This window comes from Rhinolophus sinicus, linkage group LG09 (genome assembly GCF_036562045.2).
Source record: "Rhinolophus sinicus isolate RSC01 linkage group LG09, ASM3656204v1, whole genome shotgun sequence".
Lineage (NCBI taxonomy): Eukaryota > Metazoa > Chordata > Mammalia > Chiroptera > Rhinolophidae > Rhinolophus > Rhinolophus sinicus.
In genome coordinates this window covers 108344537-108362290 of record NC_133758.1, presented here as the reverse complement: position 1 = coordinate 108362290, position 17754 = coordinate 108344537, and the positions used below count along the sequence as shown (strand labels likewise).

At 40.8% G+C, this 17754-nt stretch overlaps 1 protein-coding gene across 2 annotated transcripts in view; it reads left to right on the top strand.

The window, feature by feature from the left end:
- Positions 1–17754, top strand: part of DPY19L1 (dpy-19 like C-mannosyltransferase 1) — a 73372-nt gene that overhangs the window by 17816 nt on the left and 37802 nt on the right. For both annotated transcript variants that reach the window (XM_074340990.1, XM_074340989.1), the window contains exons 4-8: positions 297–434; positions 3287–3407; positions 4102–4195; positions 13357–13414; positions 14040–14131. In XM_074340990.1, coding sequence (XP_074197091.1) covers positions 297–434; positions 3287–3407; positions 4102–4195; positions 13357–13414; positions 14040–14131 — 503 coding nt within the window. The remainder of the gene's footprint in view (positions 1–296; positions 435–3286; positions 3408–4101; positions 4196–13356; positions 13415–14039; positions 14132–17754) is intronic.

The following is a 17754-nucleotide window of genomic DNA, read 5'->3' as shown; positions in this document are numbered from 1 at the left end:
TCTTATGGGCTATAGGGTTTTCTTAAAGGAAGTATGCTGTCTGCGTTGTACTATTTTGTAAATGTTGAAACTACTTTTGCAGCTATTATGAGCTCGATTGCTTCAGTGAAGACAATGTTATTCTAAAATATGTAGGTTTTTTTGCAACCTAAGAATTTGTCAGTGGTTAGAAGTCTGGAATTGATTATAGTTATTATTTGCTTGCTTGCTGTTTCAAAAACAGTGTCTTTTAACTTTTCTAAAGCTAATAGTTATTATGTCCTTTTTATTACAACTATAACATGTGCTTATTTCAGGGGTTATATTATTCCTACTTCAAGACTATTGTGGAAGCACCCTCGTTTTTGAATGGAGTATGGATGATTATGAATGATAAGCTGACTGAATACCCCCTTGTTATCAATACGTTAAAAAGGTTCAATCTTTACCCTGAGGTAAGTTACTTTTTCAATTGTAAACTTTTTTTTTTAGCTTTTTAAATAAGTGTTATTTGTATTAAATGTTACTTCTAAATCTAAGGTATGGTTCAATACATTAAATTTTATTTCATTTCGGAAAAGAAAACATACGTCTTTTTTTGGAAAGGACTATCATTATTAAGTTTGAAGGGCTTTAAAGTGATTCTGTGGGAATTATTTTGGTGATTGTGTCATATAGAAAACGTGAAAATCGTCCAGATTCAGTGTGCTTGTAGGGATTATAGCAGGGGAACGCCATTACTTTCACATGTCATTTGCCAAACAGTGTTTCTTCCGTAGCTGAGATTCTTCCTTTAACTGAATGTGCTTTCTCTGGGTGGGGGTGGGGGGGGGAAGGTGGGCCCACCCAGGAGGTGAGGGAGGAAGGCAGTGACGTCAGTAACTTCTCTTGGCCTCTCCCTTACCGTCCCTGTCTTCATGTGACACCTCCCTAAGCCTTCTCCAGGGCTGAGCTGAGATGTGCCTTCCTCAAGGAAGCCCTCCTGGACTTGACAGGAGGTTCTCCAGTGAAGCCCCCTCCCACCCTTCTTAGCATGATGCTGCCCTAGCCAGCCCAGCCTGAGCCAGGGCCATGGCTACCTTGGTCTCTGCAGGGCCCCCAGGTCCTGGCTCAATGCCAGCACTTAGCCGGGCTCTGGGTCATTCATCTCCCATTGAGCGTGAAGAAGACGTGACCTTCCAGATCATTGCGTTAGCCTGATTGACGAGTGAGGTGGAGGAGATAGAGACCAATAAGTAACCACCGAGGTTCAGTGTTTTCCTACTGATCTCCTTACTGCTTATGGAGTATTTTCTGTAACCATGTACACATTTACTTTTACAGAAATAGGATCACACAAAACAATTGGCATCACATGGCATATGCTTTTTTAAAATAAGTTCCTTTTGTCTTTTAAGACTATTTATAGCCACCTTCCGCTGTCATTTTTTCTTCCCCAGCATCATTTTTAATGGCTATTTTTTTGCACAATATACCATTGTTTATTTAGTTCATCATTCATGAAAATTCTGCTTGTTTTTGACCTTTTAAAATATTCTAAAGCTGTAGGAAGCATCTTTAAAGCTGGTTTTACACATATCCTTATTTTTTTACACTATAAATGTGTTGATGTGGAACCATTAAATTCAACAGAATATGCATTTTAATGATTGTGGTGCATGTTGCCAAAATGCTTTCCAGATAGGTTATACTAATTGAAATTCCCACCAGTGTTGTTTTTGAAAATGCTTATTTACCTGAATCCTTGCTAATTTGTTTAATCGTTTGCTCTGTGTGTGTGTGTGTGTGTGTGTGTGTGTGTGTGTGTGTGTTTGTATCACTCATTAAATGCTATTTATAAAAAATGCATTTTCACTTTTAAAAATAATGGGTTGTTCGTGTCCTTTGTCTATATTTTCATTGAAATTTTGTAAGAGCTCATTTATTATCTGGAGGATGTTAACACTATGTTGCACGGATAAAACATTTTCCCCAGCTTTTTGTTTGCCGTTTAGCTTTGTGTATGTGTATGTATTTTTTTCTGTAAGAAATGTCATATGTATGAATCCTTTTTATTTATGGTTTTTCTTTTATTCCTATGTGTAAAACATCTTCATTCTTTTTAGTTGTTAGAATTATGATTTTGATATTTACATTTTTAATTTACCTAGAATTTGTGTAGTGAAAGGTAGGAATGTAATCTTATGTTTTTTCAAAATGGTCGTCTGTGAAACCTAACACTTTGATGAATGGTGCATCTTCTCCCCACTGATTTGAAAAAGCATTCATTATTATATACAACATTGTTATACATATGTGCTCGTGTTTGTTTTTGGACTTTGTGTTTACTGTCGCTTTAGGTTGAGGTCCCCGGAAGCAGGCTTTGAGATGGAGGTCTCCATGCAGAAAGTGTATAGGGAGGAGCCCGTGGGGTCAGTGCCTGCCGGGGAAGAGGAAGCAGAATAAGGCAGGAGGAGTTGGGCTGTGACACAGTCACAGCAAAGGACTCAGCCACTCCCCTGGGAGTTCTGGAGCTGGGGCAGCCCTGCAGAGTTGTCCTACCTGAGGCAAGGGCCCTGGCTGGCCTTCACCCTCCCCCGTTGACTAGTCAGACAAAGGATGCAGTTGTCCTTGGGTAGCTGGTGTGACCTTTAGTGAATGTACTCTCCTTAGCAGAGGGTAGTTCCCAGAGAGGGACTTTGCTGAGAGCTGTCAGCTACCAACCCTCCCAGCTGCTGGGGGGAGGGGGAAGGAGCACCTCAGCCCCAGAGGGGGCCTGGGCCACCACTGGCACAACCCTTACTGTGACCTGTCGGGCTGTTCTTGTGCCACTAGCACTGTTTTAATGGTAAGTAGTACATTTTAACATCTGTTCGGACCTTCTCTTCAGTTGTCTCCTTTTGGTATTCTCCTGGATCACAGTTCTAGGCAGACGTGTCGGATTTGGGTTAGTATTGTTTTAAGAATGAATGAATTAGAGGGAGAGCTCATATCTTGAAAAATTAGATCTATTCGGGAAGACATAGTATCTTTCAATTTGTTCAAATCTGTTATATTCCTTAGTAGAATTCTGTAGTTTTTGAACATATAAATTTTGTACGTTCCTGCTTATATTTTATTCTTGCCTGTGGGTGAACAGTTGAGGACTCAGCAGTGCAGAGTCTGTGTAGGGGGTTGTGAGGCTCTTCTTATTAGATTTCAAAATCACCGAGTGGTTGGTACCAGAAGGGAAAATTTGATAATTATCAAGTATTTTAAAAATAGTTCGGTAATGGAACTGTTAAGGACAATATCTTTTCCCATAATGTCTCTATTTCTTTAAAATTAGGTAATCTTAGCCAGCTGGTACCGGATTTATACCAAAGTAATGGACTTGATTGGCATTCAAACCAAGATATGTTGGACGGTTACCAGAGGGGAAGGACTCAGTCCAATTGAAAGCTGTGAAGGCAAGTTTCTGTCTGTGATATCGTCTAGTTATCTGTTGCAGTAGAATAAAGTTACCCCAAACTTATGGTATAAATAGCAAGCATTTTATTATGCTGATGAATTCTGCAAGTCAGGATTGTGGGCAGGGCATAGTAAGTCTGGTTGTTTCCGTGATGTCAGAGGCCTCTGCTAGACTCAAATGGCTGGGGAGCCTGCAATTACCTGGGGGCTGCTACACTTACACTCTGGCTCTGGGGCTGGGGTGGCTGCAAGGGCTCAGCTGGGACTGTCAGCTGACCACCTGCATCTCCTGTTCATTCATCTCGAGCTTTTGTAGAGCATGGTACCCCAGGGTAGTCGGGCTTTTCCTACAGTAGCTCAGCGCTCAAGCTGGACACTCTGTGGCCTCATATGACCTAGCCTCAGAAGTCTTATACAATGGCTTCCGCCATACTCAATCCCAACCAGACTCAAATCTGGGGTGCACACCCCATACTTCTGCAGGAGGAGTGTCTGAATCTGCAGCCCTCTTTTAAAACCACACAGGTACTACCCTCTTCCATCTATGTTTTGCAATAATGTCTTATATTTGTTTGCGAACCAAGGCAGTCAGTTGGTGCATAGTGTGACTATTTTTAAAATAAGCATGTTTTAATATAAATTGCCGGACACCTACAGTAACTTATAAAACACATGTTTTGTTTATTTTTAAAGGACTGGGAGATCCTGCTTGCTTTTATGTTGCTGTAATTTTTATTTTGAATGGACTAATGATGGCATTATTCTTCATATATGGCACATATTTAAGGTAAGACTATTAATTGAAAATATTTTAATATGCATTTATAATAATATATATTAGAATAATATAAATAGTGAGATTATCATTAACTTTTGGTTCAACTTTATAGCAATGTCCTTTCTAATATCTACTTGTAGATATAAAATGACTTCCCATTTGGATGGTTTCACCATTGTCACGGCTAGCCAAACTGAAAATAATTTTAGAGGCTTAAATAGAACATGGTGAAGATATATGATAATTTTTTAAATATTCATAGGCATCTGAGCATCAGCAATATATATTGTTTCCATAAACTATAAAGGGAAGGACCACCCATTGTCAAATGGTGTTAATGGCTCTTTGCTAATGTTAAAATAGAAACATGTTTTATGCAGATATTTACTGTCTGACCTGACCTACTTTGTAGTGGAGCAACATTCCTAAAGCTAAAGACTGACACATTTTCTAAGGGTTTTTATGTTTATGTCTCTCTTTTTTTGACGATGCCCCACCTTGTATACTTGTCGAACTGTTTTACCATGAGAGTATCTTTAGAATTCTTTCTTTTCACTGCTTAGGGATCCTTTGTAGTACAGCCCTAGGAGCATAGGTGTATGAGTTTCAGTTGGAGGGAAGGAGCTTGAATCTGCTGTTCTCCCATTAGCTTCTTTGCTTTGGAAGTGTGGCATTTTCATTTTAGTTCCTCGAAGACCTGTTGAATTCTTAGCTCAGTGTTTGAATATGTAGCGTTCCTTGACAAATATTTATCAAGTGAGCTAGTTATTAGATCAATTTAAAATACATTTGCATATAGATTTAAGGTACTTTCATGTTAACATTTCTGACTAAGCTCTAAGAAAGTTCTTTTAGTTATTTAATTGGGGGGAGGCTGAAATGAAAGTGCACGATTAAAAGATGATGTGAAAATTTTTGGCTTTGAAACGACACAGAAATAACTTAACCTAAGTATATGGTAATCAGGAGAGGAGGCTGATTTAGGGAAAGTGAGGCCAGGGCGTATCATGATGAACCGAAAGAAGAGAAACTTGGGGCCATTTATTCATTTTGCTGCGTACTGTCCATCCGTCTTGTTGATAGCTTTATTATGTTTGGGAGATTAGATGTTAACTAAGAGAAGTTAAAATATGGAACATGGCATTGCCAATTTGCTAATCTATAGTTATGCTACTTTTTTCATTGAAGGAAGAATCTCTATATATTTATTAAAGTCATCATTCAGTATCATTCTCTTAAAAATGCCTGTGACAACCATCGTTTCAAAGACTGAAGGTACAATTTCTGTTGCAGAGAATTTCCCTGGGTGTCTGGCTATCCTGGGCTGTCATGATTAAGACTGGAGGACACAAGAGCTCTATGGACGCTCTAAATCGTGGGCAGAACCTGCTAACATTGAGTTTTAATATAATTTGAATCAGTGACGTGGGAAGAACTTAGAATCACTGCCAGTTCTTTGGTTTGCTTTTAGATATAAAAGAAAATATAATGTAACAAAGGTCTTTCAGGGTTGTGACGGGGTGGTGAAGTGTTTTATCAGGTTAACTGAAATGGAAGACTTACAGAGTTTTTAAGAAGTGATTGGGAAGGAAGAAGAAGACCTCAGTGAGTTAGGAGGCACTGTCTTCTATGTGAGAATAGAGTAAGGTACCATTTACAAGGCACTAGAAGAATGCCTGCCTTCATACAATATTTTTTAATTGAATGAAGTAAATAAACTATGGAAAAGAAAAACGTAGCTCTTGGTTGCCATATATGAAAAGCACAGTAATAATATATTATTATCTATCACATATGCTTTATTGGCCTTTACCAATTCAGGGATTCTTCTCCAATGGACTCTTGTGAAGCTTTCCCGCTGTAGGCTATTACTTAGGACTGTTTGTTTATTGAAGAAACACATCTATAGCACTTTATGTACCAGCTCTAGTCTAAGCTCTTTACAATCATACTCTTTACGATCATACACTCATTTAACCCTGAGGATTAGCCCTCTGAGATAGGTTAACCATTTGATAGATGAGGAAACTGAGGCATGAGGACATTAAATATGTCTCCCAAGGTCACATAGCTAGTCAGTTGCAGAGTTGGGATTTGAACACAGGCTCCAGTGTGTGTGTTTTCAACTGCCGTGTTCTGCTATCTTTATGAATACATTTGAAATCTTCTTTCTAATAGTAACTCAGTTATTTGCAGCTTTAGTTAATATGTATTCAAAGACACCAAGTAATGAAGAAAAAGCTGTTACTTTCCAAAGAGAGTAGAATTTACATTTCAGAAAAACGTTTTATAAAAATATTTCAAAAGAGCATGGCACTTAGAAGGATCTAGACTTAACACTATCTTTTCTGGAATAGTTCATTTCCTAGAGGTTCTGAGGTTGCCAGGATTTTGCTGTTCTTACACTAGTACTTCTGTAGGCATTGTTTATTTTCGTTTGATATGTGGAAGTTTACTCTTTCTAGTGTTTCCATTTATCAGGATCCTATTTTGCTCCATTTTTAGTTCTCATACATGTGTGTGATTTTATAGTTATTCTAATAGTTTCTCCATCAATTAATTTTTCTTAGACTCATTTTGTTGCTGTTTTATAAATTTGAATGACAGGTAACATGTTGTGTGTGGCATTTCTGTTCCCTTGAATGTCAGTTTTTGTGATCATACATCTCCATGATTTGTCATCCTCCACATAGTATTGTGCTCCTAACACCAGCATTTTGAATGGTTCGACAGTTTCTGGTGGTTAAGTTTGTTTTTTGAAAGGTTCTCTTCTAATGGTTTCCAAGCCAAAATTAGTAAAATGTACTGTTTTGTTTTCTTTCATGGTGAATACGAACATCTGTTTTAATGTTACCTGGAAATTTCTTATGATTTTTTTTTTTCCCTCATAGCTTTTTGTCTGACAAATATCAACAAGTCCCCAAATAAGTTAATTGAACAATTTTCTTTCTGTTCCTTTGTTCGACAGCTGGGTATGATATTACTAGTATGTTTTAAAAATTAGTTGTCATTATTTTGTGCACACGTAAACGACTGTGGCATTATTTGACTCTTTGTGATGAAACGAAGCAGCCGTCCCTTGCCCCATCTGTCTCTACCATCCACCATCCCTTTGTCCAGAAAAACCACTTTCAGGTCTCTGAAACCTCAGTGATTCTAGTGTGTAAACCAGTAGCCCATATTCACGTTATTATGATGGTACACATATTGCTTCCTGCTGAGTCAAGTAGTATAAATCATCGTTTACTTGGTAACAGATTTTTTCCTGTAGTTTTCTATATGCCAGGTAACTCCAAATCTACAACTGAAGTGTAAAACTTTTATACTTTGCCAAATGTATAACATCCATCATTTCAACTCTCCCTCGCGCACCTCTGGTGCCTCCTTCCTGGACCCCTCCGTCTCCTGGTTTGACCCCAGACTGGTCCTTCTCTAGGCTTATCACCCAGCTGTTGTCCTGGGACATGTGGTCACCACCATCCTGAGAATGCCCCCTGTTCTCTCCTGTTCATTTACTGTTGCCTGAGTCCTACACTGTCTTCTTTCTTGATTATTCCTTCATTTTGGAGGATCCCATCCTCAAGCAATTCCCAAGAAAGAGTCGATGGAGGTAATTAAAAAAATACCTTTTATGTTGGAATTTTATTTTACTTTTATAGTTGTTGACTGATTTGGCTAGTTTTAGAATTTCATTTTTCCTTAGACTTTGTTCCACTGTCTTCTAAGATTCAGTATAGCTTTTCAAAAGTTGAGTGTTGTTCAACCTGCCATCACGTTCTTTGGAATGTGGCTTATTTTTTCCTTCTGGCAGCTTTTAGGTTTTTTTTTCTCTATAGTGTCCCAAAGGTCATGATGTGATAAATATTGTTTCATTCTTTTGATCTGGACAGTTCCATTCTTCCATTCTGGGGAAAACTTTTACTAGTATTATTCCTTTGGTGACTTTCTCTTCTCCACTGTCTTCGTTTTTCTCAGAATCCTATTGTTTGGACAGTGGAACTCTTGGATTGAAACCTAATTTTCTTAGGGTTTTTTTTCTATGTTATTTTTTTATTGTACTTTCTGAGAGATTCCAACTTTCCTACTGAATTTTGAGTTTGCAGTTTTTTTCTGCCTCTTGCATTGTCTCTTTATACCTCCAGGTCCCCCTTGAATTTGTATTGGGCTCTATTTTTCCATTGAAAGCTTTCTCACAGTCTGTGGATCCTTAATCTGCAATTTATATTTAAAATGAGGCGGCTTGGAAAAGGTAGTTAGAAGGTTGTAAGGTGGCTGGGACTTACTGCGGAGTGGGTTTTCTATCAGAACATTCAAACCGTAAGCCGCTTTGGGGGCGGGGAGGAGACCCAGGCTCCTTTCATCTTGTAGCTCCTTTGTTTACCAGCAGACGGGTAAAGAGAGTCTAGGGGGCTCAGGATTCTTAACCTCCTCGTGCAGGAGTGACATTGGGTACCAGTGACCGTTCCCTGCCCCCGCCTCTTGTCTGTGGACACTTACCATGAGAAGGCCTGAGCACACTCACCCAGGCAGGGGCCAGTATTCGCGTCCCTCTTTTCCGTTCCCTCTAATGTACTGAGGTGGTTATTTAAGAAAACTTTGTAATGATCTTTTTATGAATTCCTATACATTTACTGTTTGCTGCTCAGTGTCACTGTGGCCACTCTGACCTTTTCCTCCTCTTTTGAATATTTACCTTTCTTGATCTGTCTTCACTCAGTTCTCCATTGCTTCTCAGCGTTTGTGAGAAAACCTGGCTGTTCTTCTGCAGACATAGCTAGTCATCAGAAAGACGCCTTTTCTTCTGCCTGAGGAACCAACCAGTCAGAGAGCACCCTGCGTTCATCTTCTGATTTTCTGTTTTTCTCCCTTTTCTGTGGTTACTAGAAGTTCATAGTGGCTTCTTTGATTCCAGAAAGAATTCTGTTAGCACTATTTTATTTCTAGATGTGTTCTAGAAGCCCTGAGGGCCTGAAAGATTAGTCTCTATGTCAAACCTCCCTTTTAATTTTGCTCAATGTCCCCTTTCTATCCTGAAGTGAACAGTCGTAGGTAATATACCCAGTTTTCCTCTTCTCTCTTCTCCTTACCCAACCCAAGTTACCTGCGCAGTGACTCGGTATTCTTTTTAGGCTTTGGTTTCGCACAGACTAGCTTTTTATATCGATTCTTACTCCTCCCCCGTACCCACCTATTTTAAGAAAAGTTGAATTTCATATTCTTTATGCCAGTTTTGCTTCCATTGTTTCATTTGACCTTTTTTTGGTTTTCATTTTAAAAATTCAAGCTTTCACTGTTTATGCAGGCTGCATTTTCGGCGGCAGGTGTGTCTTAAATAGGTTGTGGATTGTACCAGCTCAAACTTTTCCAGCTCCGTGGGTTGTTTTTTTTTTGTTGTTTTTTTTTGGCATGTTCTAGTAGCTTGGCCCGCTAGCACATCTTTAATCATCTGGCCTAACAGTTGTATATGAATATTTAAAAGATAAGTATTTCTCTTCAGTATGCATAAATTGATGAGAGTTATTGGTTGAAAATATTGGCGTCTTTACTCGAAAACCTGCCCCTTTTCATGTCATTATATCACTTTCCCCTTGAGTTATATCCTAAATCCAACTCGTCACAAAATTCTGTTGGTTTCTTCCGCCAGAACATCTCTGGCATCCTTGCACTTCTAGAGAGAGCAGGGTTTAACAAAAGGTCCAGGCGCAGGGTGTGGAAGTGGCCCTAGACGCAGCTCCTGGCGTCACCTCGGGCCTGGAGCGGTCAGGGAGCGCGCGGAGCATTTTCTCGGAGGACAATGATGTTTCGGGGCGGGAGGAAAGGGGAGCCCCTGGCTAGAGGCCGAGGGTGCCGGGAAGGAAGTGTTCACCATGGGCTGGAGATTCTGGAGGCCCCGTCAGCGTGTGGATGGAGGGTCGGGGCTGGGTCCCAGCAGAGGCTCCATGGAACACAGGGCGCTGATGAGCAGCAGGCGCCTACGTCTGGGCCGGGGACCCAGGGAAGTAATGACAGGAAGGTGAGGGACATTTGACCTCAAGTTTCATAAAAAAGACACCATCCATCTTGAGATTGAATAATTCTTATGTTTCCTTTTATGTTTTCATTGACTCCTCAGCTACCTTTTGGGTCTCTGCCGTGGGCAAAGCTCAGTACTAGACACGAGGGCAGCTACAGTGAAGAATTGGGAACTTCACAAGCGAGTAAATAAAATATTCTGTTTCTTGGCCCTGGCAGACAAAGATGAAATTAAAGCCATTAATTAGTTGCTTATAACAGATTGAGTGGGAGGGCTAAGCCGAGAACGTTTCTCAGCCTTCCTGCTTCTCATTCTCTTCCCCACCGTCTCTTCCCTCGGTGCTCCAGTGTCCCCTCCCGCAGGTTTGGGGAAGATGCTCAGCTCTCAGGCAGGCCTGCTGCGCACTTCCTCACCTGGCTGCTGCGGGCTGAAGCCTTACATCTCAACCTGGAGGCTGGGTTCTCTTGATTTAGTGATTTCCAAATGATTCTCTCATGTTCTCTCTCTCAAGCATTTACACAGCGAGAAAACTAACTGCCCGAGTTATTTAATGTCATTTTGAATTAGCTGTGATTCTTTTTCTTTTTTTGTTTGAATGTTGAACTTTGCATGTTTCATCATTCTTTGGTAAATACTAGAGGGAAAACCCTCACTGATTAATGAAGCTTACCAAAATGTGACAATTGCTTTCAATCCATGTGTCACTTAAGAAGAAAATCATCAAATTATTAAATGTCAGAACTGAAAAGTATTTTTAAGGTCTTTTACATTCTTACCCTCTCATTTTATATCTGAGGCAATGGAGGTGCAAAGGTGAAGGAGACATGAGTAAGTGTGGTAAATGTGTTTAGCAAGCTTACAATGTTTTGCATCATAGGAACTTACATATTTTCTGACAGTTGGTGGTAATATTGCAGAAAAATCTTTTTTTTTTTTTAAACCACTAGAGAATGCTGAAATATCAGCTGATCAACTATAATGAAAAAAAATTAATTTTAAGTATTTGATTACTGCATCTTTTCTGTTTAGCAAAATGAAATGACCTCTGCGGTAGTCTCTAAGGATTGCAGGGGAGGGATGTAAATGCTAGGGAACTATTGTAGAATTATTGCAAGTCACATCCTTTGATAGTGATTATAACTCAGAGCATTCCTTGTAGATAAACAAAGCATGAAATGGTACCAGAAAATCTGCCTCCCTGGTTAGTTAAGCATAACATAATAGTAAAAAAATTGATATCCTTGATCTTTAAATAGGGATACAGACAGTCCAACTGAAAAATGTACAAGAATGTGAACAGACAATTGACAGAAAAGAAAATGCACATTGTCAAAAAAACAAAAAACAAACCCACTAAACTGATGATCTGTACAACTAGGCAGGACATACAAATCAAAATAACAGTGAGAAAAAAGTTTCCACCTACCTGACGGGCAAAACGTGACAGGGTCTGGGCCTATCAGGTGCCCTGTGAAAGAGAAGCAGGCCCCTCCTGCGCTGGGGGGCGGCGTGTGTGGAGAGTTCAGTCTTTGACTTGGCAGTCTCCCAGTCCATCCTGTAGAAATAAAAGCACCAGTATCTACATGCACAAGGATATTTATTTTAACTTTTTTTATCATCATAGCAAGGAATTGAGAAATATCTGTATGTCCAATAACAGGGAAAGGGATGAACAAATTGCAGTATATTTACACTATGTAATATTTGACTTCTCTTAAAAAGAGTACCTTGGGTTACGTGTATTCACAATAGATTAATTAGAAGAGGAACAAATTTCAGAGGGATGTTAATACTATGATCACATTAAAATATATGTTTGCATGGCTTAGAAAAAGATTTGGAAGGATGGGCACACACACAAATGTTAATACTGATTCTCTCAGGTGAATACTGTGGGGGAGGGTGGCAAGGAGGAAACCGTTTTTAAAAAATATGTTGATCTCTGTACTTTTTCTCTTGTTGGAATAAATTCAGAATATTATGATAATATAAATCAGCCTCTCTCTCTCTCTCCTCCCTCCCTCCCTCCCTCCCTCCCTCCCTCCCTCCCTCCCTCCCTCCCTCCCTCCCTCCCTCCCTCCCTCCCTCCCTCTCTCTCTCTCTCTCTCTCTCTCTCTCTCTCTCTACCTCATTCTTAACCTTTGCGTTGTCTCATCCCCCAATGAAGCCTGGAGTCTTTTGAAGGAGACGTGCTGCGTCTCTGAGGAGAGGCCCCTGACTGACTTCCGCTCCCTGGCCTATGCTGTTCTCACTACTTTCTAGCAACTTTATCTGTCCCTGTTATTTCTGTGATCCATCACTTCAACTACTCTCTGGCCAATATGCTGTTTCTTTGCCCCTTTATGTTCCGTTTCTGCCAGTCCTGGTCGATAACCAGTGGGGAAAAATCACGTAATCCTACCATTAGTGTCTCTGTGAATTTGTGGCTTTGAACTTCAGTTGATCCTTTAAAGACAGCTCTGCGGCCCTTCTGTTTTCCCTCCTTTCCTCTTCTCTTGAGCAGCAAGTGGCTGTGACTCCAACTCTGTAGGGAAAGAGGCAACTCCACTGAACCTGCAGACATCACCCCGTCTTCTTCCAAGTCTGACCGGCCACCTGTGCTGATTTGTGTTGTATTTCATTTTTTGAAAACAAATGAAAGATAAAAATTTAGCTGAAACCTAATGTTTCACAAGCATGTCCTGTAGAATAGTAGCTCGGGGATGGAGTGTGGTATTTTCCAACTTTATGACTATTAAGCCCTTTTCTGTACGCTCCCCCCCTCCCTTTTCCTGAATGTATAGCATGTATCCCAAGGACAATAGTGTGAGAAATGCTGAAGGACACCATAAATATGTGGTTCTAAAGGGTAAATAAAAAGAAAAAGAACGTTCAGGTTGCATGATGCTCAGTAATATGACTTAAAAATTTCTTATTCCCTGTCAGTTTGTGTGTTCTGTACATTCGAAGATGGAAGTGATTGTTAAAAAATGAAACTTATTTTGACTACCGTACTTTAGAGGAAATAAGCTATTTTTGTAAATAAGCATAGTAGAGTTCTACTGTGGCTAACATGTTTGTAGTGATGGAAGGTTATATGTTACATTATCTCAAGGTTTTATTAGGACTGACCTGGGTTTCTGTTATTTGAGTTACATTTTCATACTCTCTTTTCCAGCGGCAGCCAATTAGGAGGCCTGGTTACGGTGTTGTGCTTCTTTTTCAATCATGGAGAGGTAGGTCGTCAACAAGTATTTACTTCTAAAATCTTTATGGGTTTTCCTTCTAGAAATACAAGTTTCTTCTTTAGATAGTCAAATAGTCTTTTTAAATTTAGGAGCGTTTACTTACAGAATTATAGGTTTCTTTTTAAAATTTAATTTCTTTAAAATCTACAGTAACATTCTTTAAATGTTTGATCTTACTTTGATTCAAATTTTAAACACTAGCATTTATTTTAAGTCAACTTTTCATGATCATAATATCTTTTATGTGATATACCTCTTAATAATTTGAAGAAATAGTGATTCTGTATCAATTCTTTCTATAATTTTAAACTGAAAGTTCACGTGTTAGCTGTAATAGACATAAGCTAGCCATGGGTATAGTTAACTTCCTTGTGTGGGAATAACTTTTTGGTGTGTAGCAGCTCTGTCGAGTTTGTATTTTAATGTATTTATATTAAACTTTGATTATTATTGTTAATTATTATTAAGTAGTAATTATTAAATGGTGTTTTGTAACACACCATTTCAATTTATGGGGGGAAAAACCTTCTCTTTGTACTTACAAGTAGCTTTCACTTGGTGTATCTCACTTAGCAAATTTAGCAAATAGACCATAACCATGAATTTTTTTCAGTGTACCCGTGTGATGTGGACGCCACCTCTGCGAGAAAGCTTCTCGTATCCATTCCTTGTACTTCAGATGTTGCTGGTGACTCATATTCTCAGGTAACTTGGACTTGTCCTTGGTAGTTGTTGTCAAGTTTGTTCTGCATTCAACAACTTACGCTAGAATTTTTAAGCTTCCATAATAAAAACAAGCAATACAATAAAATAATTAAGATGATGCTGATGCGAGATTGAATTCATAAAGGTATTTTAATAGTATAATTTCAAACTATTCACTGCCAAAAACATTTTCCTAATGTGCCTTCCAGTCTTCTTCCTTTTTCTTGGTGCTGTGCAGATACTGCTTGAGGAGCAGCAAATCTGCGTCTACTTCTTCTGCCATCTGCACTTTCCCAGGTCATTTTCTGCTGCCACCACAGTCTCCCAACAGTAGGCAGGAAGAAAGGGGAAAGCAGGTGGCAGTAGAGTGTACCCTATGAGAGAGACAAAGTCCTTCAAAGCAGAGAACAGTTCGTAGAATAGTTGTGGTCAAACACATGAACACATGTAAGTCTTCATCCTACGTTTGTTTAGGATGCCTGAGAATCAGATGTTAGGGATACAAAGAAACCGCCTCAGTAGACCAACGATGTGTTAGGAGAATTCCTGCTGAAAATTCAGGATTAGACTGGGCTGTCCATGTGTGTCTAGCCTTCAGCAGAGACCCAGCAGAGATCCAGAAACACACAAGTGGGAAGAGCGGACTGAACAGTTGTCTGTCTCCTCTTCTGCTGACAATATGGAGTTTAGATGAGTGCAGCCTTCATTCAGAGGGTAAAAACAAAACAAAATGGGGCCTATGAAAAAGAATGAAGCATGACGAAAACATGAAGGTGACTCGGACTAAGCAATCCCACCAGTGATCTGAAGAATTCAGGGGAACCGGGTTGAAGTCTGTTACGCCAAACACGGGGTGGGCCGATCCCCTCTGTGACGATCTCAGCATGAATAGAGCCATTGCTTGGCTTTGGCTATTATGCAGTGTTTTTAGACAGGCCTTTCACAGAATGTGAGGTGGGTGGCGAATTCTATGTTAGCTCTCAGTCTCTGCAACTCCAGCCTGATTGTTGTCTCCTAAATTCCTCTTACTGTGGGATTTCAAGCTTCTTTAGCATCTTCAAATAAAGATCAAGAGTTCTGTGAACTCATACGCTTTAGCTCTGAGGCACCTGCGTCGATGTTCCCTTCTCAGACACCCCAGGGAGAAATGCTGTGTGTACGAACGTCGTCGAACTCCCCGCTGCCAGAATCTTAGCTCGTTTCTCCAACATAATACACACAGCAGACTGCCTGTCAGTCTCCGATTTTTGCTTTGCTTTGACCTCTGCTCCTGTCTTCAACCCAAAGGAGAGCCTTTGCTTCTCCTCACACTCCCTGGCTCATCTGCTCTGACCTGGGCAGCGTGGGTGGCACTGCTGTACCTGCCAAGCACAGCTACCTGTGCCCCCTGAGGGATGTACTGCAGGAGGTTCTGCTGGTTTCCTCTTGCTGCCTTAGCAAATCACCGCAAGCAGGTTTATCGTCTTGCCTCTGACAGTTCTGTAGGTCAGAAACCCGAAACTCGAGGGGTCAGCAGGGCTGCTCTCCTGGAGGCTCAAGGGTCAGTTTCCTTACCCTTTCCAGCTTCTGGAGGCCACTGCATCCGTGGCTTGTGGCCCCTTCTTTCTTCAAAGCTAGCAGTGGTGCAGTGAGTCTCTCTCCCGTCAGTTTACTCCAGCCTTGGTCTCTGACTTGTAAGGACCTCTGTGATTACCTTTGGCCTGGATAATCCAGGATAGTCTCCCTATCTGAAGGTCAGCTGATTTGTAACCTTAATTCCCCTTTGTCAGGTAATGTGACGTACAATTTTTGGGGAACGCGGAGCTCTTTGGAGGCCATTATTCGGCCGGCCGGCGTGGGGCTGCCCTTCCTGTTAGAGTCTTCTGTCTTGTTCTCCAGGGCTTTGGGGGCAGGCTCTTTATGTTGTCTTTACCTCCTACTCATTGTTGTGTTAGCCTCATCCGCCTGCTCATTCCTGTCTTTACTTTTGGTTTTTGCAGCAAAGTTTTAGGGGATTTTTCATGGGTGCGGAAGTATGGCGGCTGCTTTCATTTCCCTGGGGTGTCAGCTGCTTTCCTGGTAAATGGGACCTTTTAGCCTGGGCAGACCACGTCCTCCTTTCCTGGAGTCATAGCAGACTTCTTGCCTTTCTTGCGAAGGATGGCAGCCTTCTCTCTGTTGCTCATCTGAATCTTCTCATAGTTCGTCCTTATCAGTGAATTCCGTCTCCTTTGCTGGCGTAGCCATTTTGTTTAGCTCCCGGTTTCCACCTGTCGTTGACATCTCACGATGTCAGGGTCACCGGGTGAATGGCTCAGGTGAGCATTGCTGCCGTAGGCTGCGGGTACTGAGGGCCTGGCACAGAGCTGGAAAAGAGACTCTTCCTGATGCCAGGACTGACTCACAAATAAGGTGAGAAAGGTGTTTTATGTGAAACTGGATTTGTGTTCTAAATCTTTTTAGAAATTCAGTTTTATGTACATCACCTAGTAGCAGCCACAGTGTTACCTGGTTCTTCGTTGTTCTGGCCACTTACTTATGTTTGTATTTCTGTTTCCTTGGCTCAGTACTGATCATGCCGTCACCAGGTGGGATTTCCTTGCTCTCCCTTTATCCCTCTCTCCCCCCAGTGCATTCTGTACCCAGCAGCCAGATTAGTAGTAAATTCAGCTCAGAACTCTGTCTCATTACCCATGAAATGAAAACCACATTCAGTGTTCAATAGCGGTGGGGAAAGGCTTTATTTTAGACAATGGCTTTCCACCGTTTTGACTGTGATGTACAAGAAATAAAAAATACATTTTACATTGTGACCCAATATTCCCATACACACGTGTACACAAATACCTGAAACAGAAGTTTCATGGACTAGAACCCCTGCTTCACACTCTTATTAAAAAGGCTCGTTCTTATCTAATAGATTAATTTTGTAACTCATTAGTAGGTTACCTGGATTTTAAACTGCTTGACTTAGGGGTGTGATAGAAAGAGTTGGATTAGACTAGAGGTGCTCTTTGGAGAAGGGATACTTAAGGAAATACAGAAAGGCGTTCCATGGTGACACGCAGTGCCCCAGTCGGTTTATGCTAAGGAAAAGGTCTTATTCAGTCCACGGTACCGACCTACCTTGTAACCTCCGTTTGTCGGCACACACTTCACTTAATGGAGCTCCTACATATGTTGGCGGCTTTGTATTGGCTCACTGATTTGGGAGAAAGTAGTTCTTCAAACCAACATGAAAGATAAGGTCACTTCACCCTCTTAAAAATCTCCGAAATGACATGTCAGAACCAAAGCGAGGCCTCTGCAGGGGGGTCCAGAATGCCCCCATCTTTTCCTCTTCTCTTTTCTGTCACTTACCTGTACAGGACCCAGCTTTTATCCCACATCCACATCCTCCACAGACCCCCCACCCCCGCGCGCCCCCAGCTGCTTAGCCCATGTTCTGAGTTCTTGCAGTGCTTTTCTGCACTGTCCTTACACCTAGAATGTGCTGCTCTCTGTGATTTCTTTTTCATAGACATCCTCTGTCTCTCCACGTGAATCTGTTGAATGAAGCGTTAAATATGGTTGATTATGAATTCACCAAAATATAGTTTGAAAAAATTCAATGGATATGCTGACCCAGATGCCCTCTCTCTCTT